At 39.0% G+C, this 12775-nt stretch overlaps 2 protein-coding genes across 17 annotated transcripts in view; one reads left to right on the forward strand and one right to left on the reverse strand.

Annotated features, from left to right (window-relative positions):
• Positions 1–290: 290 nt before the first annotated feature.
• On the forward strand, positions 291–2536 carry rplp1 (ribosomal protein, large, P1). Its single transcript, XM_026929412.3, has 4 exons — positions 291–513; positions 954–1028; positions 2103–2214; positions 2424–2536. The coding sequence occupies exons 1-4, from the start codon at positions 442–444 to the stop codon at positions 2504–2506; spliced, it is 342 nt and encodes a 113-aa protein (XP_026785213.1). The 5' UTR covers positions 291–441; the 3' UTR covers positions 2507–2536.
• Positions 2537–4521: 1985 nt separating this feature from the next.
• Positions 4522–12775, reverse strand: part of ptk2aa (protein tyrosine kinase 2aa) — a 102670-nt gene continuing 94416 nt past the window's right edge. For all 16 annotated transcript variants that reach the window (XM_053228595.1, XM_053228592.1, XM_053228594.1 and 13 more), the window contains 6 exons: positions 11680–11742; positions 11107–11146; positions 10644–10747; positions 6849–7004; positions 6649–6729; positions 4522–5780 (listed from right to left, as the gene is read on the reverse strand). In XM_053228595.1, the coding sequence (XP_053084570.1) occupies positions 5568–5780; positions 6649–6729; positions 6849–7004; positions 10644–10747; positions 11107–11146; positions 11680–11742 (657 nt within the window). In that variant the 3' untranslated portion in view covers positions 4522–5567. The remainder of the gene's footprint in view (positions 5781–6648; positions 6730–6848; positions 7005–10643; positions 10748–11106; positions 11147–11679; positions 11743–12775) is intronic.

The raw sequence follows: 12775 nt of genomic DNA on the forward strand, positions 1-12775 counted from the left end.
AAAGATGGAAGTACATATAATAATGCCATAAATGTAAATGTAAATATAATAAACCTTTCAGAGTGTGGAATCCGGATTTAAATCTGCTGATATGTTACATTTTGCAATTTTAAATATAACACCAAACAATTTGCTGTTAGTTATTTATTAATAAGTTCTTTAATTTTATACCTGGCATTAAAGGCACAGATGTAAAAGTACCCATTCTAGATTGATGTCTAAAGACCACGCCCTCCATGTTGTCTCCGCCCACGAAGTGACGTACAGGAGTATATAAGGCGATGGCCCGCCTCTGTTCAGTCCCTTTCCGCTCTGTACAGAAGACGAGAACGTGCCTAAAGGTGCTCGGTTCTTCTAGCGAAGCTAAGGCCCTTGAATCCGGCGACTAGCACCGTCATAATTAGGCATCCAGGTCCTAAACTCTGATAAAGTGAAAGAATAATGGCCTCTGTCTCCGAGCTCGCCTGTATTTACGCCGCTCTCATCCTCCACGATGATGAAGTCACAGTCACGGTATGTGTTCAGTCTCAGGTCCTCTCAGCGCGCCGCCATCTTAGCGGCTACATCACTGTCACATGGTGTAGCGGGAAAATGTGCTATTATGTTCCAGATACCAGCTACTGTTAAAGCTGATATTTATCTCTACAGCCAGTCACCAAGTGACGAACTAAAAGTTCAGTAATTTGTGCATCATGTACTAAAATGAATTCAGTAGCTGGATTGCTAGTCAGTTAGCATTAGCATGTCAGGTGTATGTAAGTTATCACTAGTTTTAACTTTTACGACGCTTGTAAACAAAGTTAAAAGCTAATCAGCTGCAGAGGAGGATCCTGTATGATGTTATTTATAACGTTTAACTTAATATCTAAACTGGGTGATTAATTGAAAGCTAATTGACACTAGTAGTTAGTTAATGATGCTAATGCTAATGAGCTGGTGGTGGTGTTTCTCAGGAGGACAAGCTGAACGCCCTGATCAAGGCTGCTGGAGTGACCATCGAGCCTTTCTGGCCCGGTCTGTTCGCCAAGGTATGATGTATTCTTTTTATAGAAGTATTTTTTAGAGGAACTTAGGACCTCTTCTGACCACTATATCCTTCTCTTATTAATGCTAATGATCAAACTCTCATGGTGGTTACTTTAGTTACTGTAACTTCACATGTCAATTAGACATCAGACTTCTCTGATATTATGAATCAATAACTTCTGGAAGTCACTAATCATAAGCAGAAAATGGCTTTTCTTTACTAATCATATTGCCTGTGTTAACTGTGAGTCCACTGGGAGTTTGTAGCCATGCCCGAAAGTGTAGAGAATCTAGTGTTTCCAGCCTCATTACTGATTCCGGGATTGTCTGCCTTCACATGTGCCACAAATGGACCTGTTTCCCACCAGCAAAGTCGTATTTACTGTTATTATAAGTGTTAGCTAGTTAACTAGTCTGATTATTGTGATATGTTCCGAACACTTTACACGTTGTAAAAGTTTACGTAATGCAGTAAGGTTACAGTTGTAAGCCAGTAGTCTAACTGGTGACAGCTACCGGTGTCATCCTGCCTAGTGCTGCGTTGAAGCATGTTTACGTGTCTGTCGTAACGCAGAGGGGTTTACATGTCCCACTGATGAACTTGTGTGTGGTCTTTTAAAATCCTAGCAGAGTTGTGTGTATTTACAGTTAGTCTTCAGGTAAACTCTGAACACTTGAGGTAGGGAGGTGTGTCCAGCTGTGTACCTGTAATGTTGACCCTCTGTGAGTGGCATCAAGGGTTTCTGGGTAATAATGCTAATTCTTTAATCTGACTGCGAACCCAAAATCACTCCGATGCAGCATTAATAAAGCATCCCGAAATCACTGCTGTGTAGTGAGACTTTGATTTAATTTTTCATTACCTACTCCCTACTGGACATGTTGAAGTGCAAGTATTAATGCAGATGTGACCTGAGAAATTAGCATATGTAACTGACTGACTGCTCATGATACTCGCGAGCATGCAAATGAATGGATCTAGACGTATACGTAGAGTAGACGGACTGATGGGTTCAGCACTTACTGTTCAAACTGGTACTGATGATCTTTAGCTAAATAGTGTTTGTATGTTTCAGGCTCTGGCCAGCGTGGACATCGGTAGCCTGATCTGCAACGTGGGAGCTGGTGGTGCTGCTCCTGCACCTGCTGCTGGTGGAGCTGCTCCTGCTGCTGGTGGAGACGCCCCAGGTAAATGCTCTTTAATATTCAAGTGCATCATCAGATTGCAATATGTTTCATTCTCATAATGTGATGTGCATTTGTCCTCTGGTATCCCCTCAGTATGACTACTGATTTGAACTAACATGAGCATACACATGATCACTGTACATTACTTATTTAATAATAAGCACTGCTTACTTGGGCTTTGTGTTCACAATGTTTGTGTTCACTTTCAGCCAAGGAAGAGGAGAAGAAGGAAGAGAAGAAGGAGGAGTCTGAGGAGTCTGATGACGACATGGGCTTTGGTCTCTTTGACTAAAGTGCTTTTACAATAAAAGAGAAAACCTAACTGAGTGTGTTTTTGTAAATGATCTCCAAGATACTGATGTACATTTTAACATCAACTATTCAAAAAGACATAAAGGGTGAATATGTACCATCATGTTGGTGCAGTTAGAGCTTTTACATTACACAATCTATTTTACTCAGTGAGAATTGATGTAGGTTTAAAAAAAAAAAACGCAGACAGATCTTGGATGTGGGGATTAAACTCAATATAAACTGTTCTTTTAAGGTTCACCTACAAAAACATCTTACTAATAGACACTTCATCTTGGTTAGTAGAATACATTTAGTATTCTAAACTTAAAAAAAAATCTGGTATCTGATCCAAGCAAACTAATTAAAAAAAAAAAACTGCCCAAATAAGACTGGCAAGTCAATGCTAAAGGTTGAACAGAGGTATCTCTGTTCATGCTTTTGGTGTTGAGGTTTACTTGTTTTAATATTTTGAGAGAAATTATGGAAAATTAGATTAAAAAAGGTGTCATAACTGTATCCTGGACATAGGGAAACTGGTGGACAATGATGTACTTAAATATGCTACATATTTTAGTTACATTGGCCCTTATTCATCAATGTTTACTGCATGTTTGAGTGCACAGACTGGAGAAGTCTGAAGCAGGCATAGGACAACAAACGAGCAGTGATTTGAGTGAAAATGAATCCGCTATACTATAATTACGTTTGATTATTTAACTGCAAATCAAACATCTCAGGGTAACATATGAAGCTCAAATTTACACACGTACTCTAAGCAGTGAGTTTAATCATACCCATAGGACAAAGATGTAACTTTTCTACTTTCAGGAGCATTGCATCCTTCACAAAACCAAAATCAAGATGTTTATAAAGAGATAAAATTCAGTCATTTGTGATGAGTAAAACTCTTCAGCAGTATTCAAACTGACAGCATACAGTAACTTATTTAGTTCCAGTTAGGCCTGCATTTGGACTCAGACATTCTGAGATGAATAGATGTAATTTTTAAAATAAGATGAAATGAATTAAGTTCTGTCCACCTGTTAGCACCAAGACTGCAGGTTATTTCATTTTTAGGACACATTAGTTCATTTTTACTGAAAATAAACACAGGCTTATCAATGGCAAGAATATTCCTGTGTTTTTTCCGGCTTCATGAAGCATACAGCTTATTCCATTGTAGATCTCACCTGCTGATGTGGATGGTCCCAAATAAATACCCTGGAGATCTGAATGTCCCCAAAACAGTTTCTGCTCAAGTCTGACTCGTGTGTCAGTGAACTCACCTGGATACTGTAGATTTATATCTAAGAGCTGCTGCTGTAATCAGAAAGACTGTCCTGTGCTCATCCCAGGACTCTTATTCATGATCTGCTCATACTTAACATCCTGTAAACACTACTGTTTGTCCTTACTCTTCTACACTCATATAGGATGGGCTCCATTTTCATGGTTTCTTCCTCATGTAGTCTCGGGGAGTTTTCCCTGGCCACTGTCACCTCTGGCGTGTTCATTAAGGATCTAAAGCTACATCCAGATTTCTGTAAAGCTGCGTTATGACAATGTTAAAAGCTCTATAGAAATAAAATTGAACAGAATTGAATTTGAAAAAGGTCTTCTCTAAAAGACATTTTAAAGCACTTAACCTTGAAAATATGATTTTTTGAGTAATGCTTTAAAAAAGTTAGTTTCTTCAGCTTGGTAGTGACAAAAACTACAAAAATCCAAAACCTTTTTTTTTTTAAAACAGTGTTTAAAATAACAGATTTTATCAATATATTTTTTTAATAATATATATTTGAATAACTTGTGGTCAGCTCATGATTGTAATCAGCTTATCCAAAACAATCCAAAAATGCTTGAAAATAAGTTTTAGGACCCTTAAAACTGAAAGGTGACATTACCATTATTTTAGCATCAGCTTCTTTAATGCTTTTAGGAACCTGCACTTTGTTTTCAGAGTGAAGGTCAAACCAAGGTCAGTTTAAAAAAAAAAAAGGAAGAAGGAGGATCTTGAATACAAGAGTAACACATTTTATTAGTTAAAGGTTCTGTACAGTCAGTTTTTTTCCTGAGAATAATTTATCAGAGTGACAAAGTGGATTCATTTATAGATTGTACTATACACAGGGGCGACATTGACTGAGTTCATCAGCCTGGGGAAAGACGTAAAGATTTGTGGTAAATGTGGACTAGGTCTACATTTACCAGCTTTACTTTGAGGAAGCAATGAGTAAGAAAAAGGCCTTGAGCTACTAAAACTGTGCTTTACTGTCTGATATGAATAAGAGACGTTTACTGAATTGAATTTCTTTCTAACAGTCCCTGATGACATTTTTCTACCCATTAATACCCCGTATCAGAGATACACTATTTTTTAAATCTTAATTCCATAGACAATTCTTTAAAAAATATATGCATTCTTGTGCGGAATATGATGACATTAAACAGCATGATGTGTTATGTCGTGTCTCAAGGTGCCCCCTGAGTGGAAGTCAGAGGATAAAAAGAACAGTGTGAGCCCTCGGGGTGTGTGTGTGTGTGTGTGTGTGTGTGTACATCAGAATAATGGTAAGATCTGCCATAGAACAGTTCAGAAGAGGAAGTGTGTGTGTGTGTCTGCAATACACCTTTGGGTTAGCTCAGGTTGTTCCAGGCTCTGCATTAGCTCTGATTTCCATGTGGATTCCAGTTGCGGTGTTTTCTCAGATAAAAGTGTCCGTTGCTGGAGATCATCTGTGGACTTAATTAAAAAAAAAAAAAAAAAAAAAAAAGAACAGCCAGCACAAACAGGACAATAAAAACTTGATTAGCACTGTATCTCCAAGTCCACTGAACATAGTGTGTGGAAGTCTCTATAGAAAAGGCTTATTTCATATTCTTGTGGTGAGACGTCAGGCGTAGAGGTGTGTTCCATGTGAAGAACCACTGACGCTGTGCTCTGATTCAGTCTATGACATCACCGTATTGTCCCAGCAGTGGACATCATGTCCTCTCGTCTCTCTCCTGTGCTATTACAGTGTCCCTCTCTCCTGAACTCTCCACTCCAAAGGAAAGGACTAGTGGGGCCGTGACTGAGCGATCATCTTCAGCCTGGCCTGGTCAATTACGTCCAGCAGGTTCTTGGCGTCGACGGCGAGGGCGTGTGCAGCTGTGAGCATCTGTTTCTTGTAGTCCTGCTGCAGGCTGGTGAGCATGTACTGCTGCGCCAGCTTCATCTTATTGATCAACTCAGCCAGGTCTGAGTTCAACAGCTTCTGAGCCATCTCGATCTGAACACACAGACAAAACACAGAGATATGAGCTTACATTAAACACTTTGTCACAGTATAATCTAATGCTTAGTCCCGTTTACTGAGCCTTCCTCTCCCTGCATTTTTTTTTACATTTTCTCTAACACTCATAAAATAATTAGTAGAGAGAATATAATAACAGCTGTATCTCAATTGATATATTACTATATTATTAAACTATACATTACACACTTTATTATGCATTACCTGGAAGTTTGTAGGCTAGCAATGTGCCAAACTAAACATTTCTGGACTAAATACAAATGACCAATCACAGCATGGTACCTCACACATTCACAGTCAATAAATCTTTCCGAAACCAAGAGCTATGTCTCAAACCTCATATTATGGCCAATACTTAAAAATGTTTTCATTATAGGGATGTATGGAACATGCTTTCATACATTAGAGGTTCATTCATTCATCCTGAGTAAGCACTTTATCCTGGTCAGGTTCCCAGTGGATCCAGAGCCAATGCCAGGAATACAAATAATTTTGGCTTATGAACTAGTGCAGTTCTGAGATAGAGATAGAAGTAGCACCAGTGATGAACTATTTACTGCCGTCACTGCTTTCTGCTTTCCATGTTAATTCTGTCCATTATGTGCTAAATGTCCCTCCCTCTTCTGTCCTGTAATGCATGATTGGACAGGTTCGTACAAATACAGACCACTATCTGCATCTTTTTGCTATAGTACTTGTGTTTGCTGAATAAGGAGACAAACAGTGCATAAGTATACAGTTTGAGACATAGCTTAGGCTTGGTGACATCTTGTATGAATCAGAACTAAATAAAACTCATGATGGACAGGTTCAATGCAGATTTAGCAGGATGAGTGTTACTGACCTCTCTGTGTGTGCTAGCTGGTAAAATAGGAATGGTCTCGTCCACAGTCGCGAGCAGCGTTCTCAGAGCTAATCCCACCTCCTACAAGCACAGCCAGCACAGATTAGCACCACATCCAATCACTAAAACATCTGTGTGTGTGTGTGTGTGTGTGTGTGTGTGTGTGTGTGTGTGTGTGTGTGTGTGTGTGTATCTCTTACCTTCACCATGGGCACGTATTCTTCAGGGGACGCAGGTTGGATTTTACTGGACATCTCAATCACTGCCTTCACCAGTCCAGTCACATTCTCATACACCTTATCGTTGGAGCGGTCGAGGTTGGCTGTGGGTGGTGGACTAATCTCCTGAGGCTGGATCTGGTGAACAAATAATGCAGAATTGTGATAAGGAACAGAGCATATGGATGGATGAGGACATTTGTGCGGCTGTGTTCGAGAGCAGAAAACATTTCAGGAGACAGAAACCACAGTGAGTTTCTGATCAAGTAGTGCAGTGCTTAGATCTGAACACTAGATGGCAGTAGCATTTAAAAATTAGATCTAGAACATGAATGAAACTGCGAACCATGGTGCACAAAGAGTACCTATTTTAATAAGCACTGCATAAATCTTTTATAAAGCAAAGCAATTGTTCTTTTCTTTTTTTAAATCATTATCTTACTAGTTATTAATTATTTGTTTTCACTAACAGCACATTCATGAACTTTGAGACAACTTTAATGAAGTTTTCAATTCATTCCTACTCGTAACTGTCATATGGACTTATTTTAAAAAAAAGTGAAGCTTTAGAAGATATATATTAATGCTTCATAACAGTGTTTATATGCAGAATGGATTACCACTGAAGTTTGAGGACATGACAATCATTCAGCTAAAATTTTTAAATAAGTGAAGTTGTAGGAGCTCTACATTACACTGCAGTGGTGTGCTACACTAATTTTTAATACAAATTGACCACCACTACCACAGCTTTAGAGCTTCTATTCTATGCTGCTATGAAGCAGATTCAGTGAATACACTTCCCAAAAACAATACTTCATAGATGTCTCAATGCTTGAAGCATGTACTGATAGTCACAAGAACAATGTGCAAAAATAAAGATTAAAAAATGTGACATACAGTTTTGCTCAGTGTATCATAATAATCAAGGCATGTTGACTCTTATTTAATAAATATTTATGCAGTGCTAAACATGACAAATGTGTTATAAAGTCCCAGTGTAGGTAACTTTAAACAGAGAGTTACCAGAATCTGTCACTTCATCTTTAGACCACGTTTGATGAGGTTATGACGATGACGAAAGGAAAGAGATAAAATTCTGTATGTGGAAGTTTAAGAAATTACACTTTACTTATAGTAGGGGTTTGCCTTCTGTCTAATTTTAATATTCAAATACCTGTAAGAGATAGTGAATGGATGTATCTTAGCTCAATATTTTAGTGTATACTCCTATTATAAGAGCACATCTACTCTGACGTCATTTAAAATTCAAACTTTGTGAAAGTTGTAAGTGCCACAGAGTTTAGATATGAAAATCTAATTTGATTAACAAACCTTCAGTGGCAAAACATGTTTATAATAATCTGATATATTCGCTAAACCGATGAAAACACAGGAATGAGTGCTTTACGTGAGAGTAGCAGCCAGTGTAAAATAAAGTATAGCAATTAAGACGTGTCGCTTCTGTTGTAAAATGGGCTTGGGAAAGTACTTGACATTAATGCTTACTACTTCTAAGAGTCAGACTGGAAGTTACTGTAAATGTGTTATCTCTCTCCTATCTGCTCACTCCCACATTAGAGTTAAATACGCCTTCTCCATGACATTGTACATTGTTGCTTTCTGCATCTTCGCCAAATAAAGCTTTTCTTTTTCACATTTTCTTCCTGTGCACATAAGGCATAAAAATATCTGAAAAGTGATTTGGTACACAGAGAGAAACCCCAAACCCATGTGTCTTAACAACAACAACAAAAAAAAAACTGTGATGATACAGAGACATAAACAAACACAAATCCACAAGACACTTCTAAGTTAAAGGTACAATAAGTAAGTAAGCCTGCAGATCTCTTACTATAGAAAATAGGAAAACACGTGGAATCAGGTGTGGCTCCTGTTGGAATATAAACCTGAAAAAGTCTGTTTGTTTTATTTAACCTTTGTGTTGCAATAAAAAAAAAATCTGCACCTTTAAATGATGGACATGTAGGGTAAAAATCCCAATTAGGTCCATTTCAGTTTCAGATGTAACACTATAAAATGTGGAAAAGCTCAGGGGGGAGAAATACTTCTGCAAGGCACTATAGTTCTACCTCTGTGGGAATTAGTGTTAAGGCTGGAGTACGACAAGTTTCTCACAGTTACCCTAGATGTCTATATATAAAATTATAATCAAATTGAAATTAGGTGTATATTTCTATGTTTGCTCGATAAACAGTGCTGACAGAGGCTTTAAATAAGATTTATCATGTAATAGATCTGAAGTTTTTAATAAAACTTTACTTATTGTACCTTTAAATTCCTTTCTAATTTCTAATGTTAGAGCACTAACTATAATAAACATGATGACAGTAACTGCAGTCTCACACTCATTTAGTTCAGGGCAGACATACAGGTGTGTGTGTGCGTGTGTGTGTGTATCAGTGTATAGTATATTTGCGTCTTAATGTTTATTACTACTACAAGATGACTCCCTTTAACATGCAGATGAGTGTGAGAGCAGCAGTTGCTAAGTGACACATACACACATAACCGACACAGTCCTTACCCTCCAGGGCTACGTGCACCAAAAAGCAGGCGAGTGTGAGGGGGTGAGGGAGGGATGCAGGGAAACAGAACAGGAACAAATAATTAATGATGTAAAAAAATAATTAAAAAAAAAAATAACATGCACTCCTCACAAATAAGGAAAAAGAAGCTGTGCTGCATGATTTAGAGGTTAAATGTAATAAGATTATAGTCTGATTTAAAAGTATAGTCTGACAGGGTTCTGTACGAAGCTTCTTTTTTGGTGTTTCAAATCTAAAATGAAATCGTGTGTGCTTCAAAATAAACACAAACAATTTTTGGGGTTAGAAAGGTCTGTTCGTTTAAAGGCCTTTCTTTAACTGTTGAGGACAGAGTTCATTTTCAAAACAACAGGGCCTTTCCAAAAGTAAAACTGCATGGAAGGTTTAAACACACGGGCAAAAAAGGAAGTAATATTGACTCTAAAAAGGCTGAATATGTGTGCTTCTGCATTGTGGGTTTGGCAGCATATGAGGACCATGTGGTGGAAAGGAGGTGGTAAAAGAAAACTGTTTTTATCTCCGCTGTTATCCTCCAATTGGCCTAAAATGGGTTTTCCCAAAGATGGAAACCACATCCGATTATTCTCTTTATCCAGCACTCCATGAACTTGAATCTTTTGTGTATGTGTGTCCATATATTTAGCACTTTCTGAGAAACAAAAAGGACTTAAATAATATAATGATTTTACACCTTTTATTTGAAAAACTAAATGAGTCTGCTTGGTTATTGGAGCAACGAATTGGGCTTGATTTAGATGAAGGCATTAATCAGTGACAGTAATCACTGTCTATGGAAGATAGAAAAATGTGTGTGTGTGTGTGTGTGTGTTGGGACAGAGGCTTTCTGGCCCCTCTTTTCCTCCTGCATGGTTGGGAAAATAAACATTTCCCTGTTCTGCTGACGAGCAGCAACTTAAGCCGCTTGGCTAAAGGAAGCAGGGGAAATTCTGACATGTTTTCAGTTCTCTGTGTTGCACTTTTCACTTTTCCATCTGTTTGGTTCATCTGTCACTCAGTAGTATGTCACAATAACCATGCAAAAAAGGATGCAAAAATGAGGAGGAAAACCAAAGCGTGTGCTTTATGCCATGCTCACAGGTTGGTTATAATGTGCAGCCAGACTTGAGTGAGTGTTTTCTGTGCACAGCAGACCTGGCTGATGATAGAAAGCCCATGCTTCATAACTGAGACCTGATAGCAAGCGTACCTTGACACCCTCGTTGTAGCTGTCCACCGGGCTGATGCCGGCTGTGCTGCTCAGGTGGCTCGGAGCTCCCGGACGAGGAGGCTTCTTAGGTGGAGCTCCGGGATCTGTGGAGGAAACATGGAGAGTTCTGTTAGCATTTAAGTCTATTGTGTGGGCATCTTGCACAAGGTGGGTGTTATGTAAAATACAAGGTGTTATGTAAAAATAACAGATGTGTCAAAAATTGTCAACAATGGAGTTAGAACCGAGATGTCAAGAAAGAATGTGCATGGAGTTTCACACATTCACAGATGTTCCTTTATTATCACCAGTAACAAAAATGGACAAATATTAAGAAACATTAAGAAAGAAATATTAAGAGTGTAAAAAAAAAAAATCAAAATCTGTTCATATCTGTTATGCTCAGAAATGCATGTTTAGACAATTTGAGAAAAATGCCAGTAGGCCCTGCTGAGGTACTTACCTGCTTTGCCCACAGGTTGGTATACATGCTGGTTTCCCATCTGAAAGAAAATAGAAACACAAACAAGCATTTAGGGCTTTGCTCACTCGTCTCGACTCACTGTTCTGCCCTGATTTTACTGCAGGCAGGATTACGGCTGGTTTTACGGGTGGGATTGAGTGGTTTGTGGGAAAGCATGCATAACTCAGCTCCTGACGCACATGTACATCTCCAAAACACTTTCTATCAAACATACAGAAAGTTCTGTAATTACTTGGAGAAAATGTGCCTGGTTTGTGGGTGCTGTTTTTGGAGAAGGTATGTAAAATAGCCACTTGTGGCTGCTGCCCCAGCTGACACTCCTCTAGCCACTGCTTCTAACCTTTCACTATATCCTCTCTGGAGCTGGACTGGAGTGGAACCCAAAAGTAAATGCCCCCCTACATCATCAACCAGCTACTTTCTGTACTAGAGTCATTTCTAAGCCTCTTAAAATGGCTTAAGGCGCCAGGATGTATATAAAATGCAATGCGTGTGTACTCAGCATGACCTATGAGATAAAACACAAACAAGCAAAGGGTTATGGGAACTCACCAGCCCCTGGAGAGCACCGTCCTCCCGGTCAATACTGCCCCTTGAATTCCTGGACTCCGGCTTCTGAAGACACACAAACCACAGCAAACAAAACACACAATTACACAACTGATTCCAAGCACAGATGGTACTGAAACATGACAGTTCACTTTTGGTGCTTTAAATAGTGTCCTTCATATTACAATAGTACCAACACAGTTTCCTCTGTGATTATATGGATAACATAATAAACACCTTCCTTCTCCCCCATACACAACAGTGTAAGTATAATCTAGTGTATAAATGTTGTGTTATATCCACCCCTAATTACCCTAATTACAAACATATGTGGGTCTGGTATCTAATTACGAATACGCAAGCAACATCATGCCTTATTTAGTCAGTTTCATCTCTCACTTCAGGTAACAAACTGAACATCTGCTACAAACCATCCACAGATGTCCTCTCCAACCTATCCAGAGTCCTCACCAAGGCTTACAAGCAAACAGAAAAAAACAGCTGATCCAGGAAATAAAGAGTAATAGCAGCTCTGAGCATCCCAGTACCGGTTTTCCGAAGCAGGATTTGAAAAGGTGCATCCTTGGAGCAGACCGTGTCCTCACCACAGCGAGGAGAGAGTGAGCTGAGCACCGTTCCATCAGCACAATGGCGTGCTGAAGAAGGACTGAGAGCTGGCTTCTTGCTGGAGTGTGGATTAAATGTGCCTGACTGCAGCACGCAGAGTAAACACACAGCCAAATGACTCCCACCAGCTCTTGCTCTTTTTCTACTCTGCAATTTTCCCTCTCATCCCACTCCGGCTCCCTCTAACACATCCCACTTCTCCCTCCCTGCCTGCCTCTTTTCACTGTTGTTTTCACAGTTCTCAAATGAAGTGACCTTTACAAATTTCTTAGATATGACCAACAATGACCAGTAGGATTTCACAGCTAAATTTAGTATTATGGGCTCTTGAGAATCAAAAACAAATCCTTCTGATGGTCTTATCCCAGGAGAAAACAGGAGAAATTTAACATTAACACCAGAATAAGTCAAACCTGTCTTGAGATCTTTACCATTCTCAGAAAGGCATAAGCCACAGGGATTTTCCATGGTC

This window comes from Pangasianodon hypophthalmus, chromosome 23 (genome assembly GCF_027358585.1).
Source record: "Pangasianodon hypophthalmus isolate fPanHyp1 chromosome 23, fPanHyp1.pri, whole genome shotgun sequence".
NCBI classification, from domain to species: Eukaryota; Metazoa; Chordata; class Actinopteri; order Siluriformes; family Pangasiidae; genus Pangasianodon; species Pangasianodon hypophthalmus.

Coding starts and splice junctions, on each gene's coding strand:
- rplp1 (XM_026929412.3), top strand. CDS start 442: ATGGCCTCTGTCTCCGAGCTCGCCTGTATTTACGCCGCTCTCATCCTC. Junction 514..953: donor ATGATGAAGTCACAGTCACG/GTATGTGTTCAG, acceptor GGTGTTTCTCAG/GAGGACAAGCTGAACGCCCT. Junction 1,029..2,102: donor GGCCCGGTCTGTTCGCCAAG/GTATGATGTATT, acceptor TGTATGTTTCAG/GCTCTGGCCAGCGTGGACAT.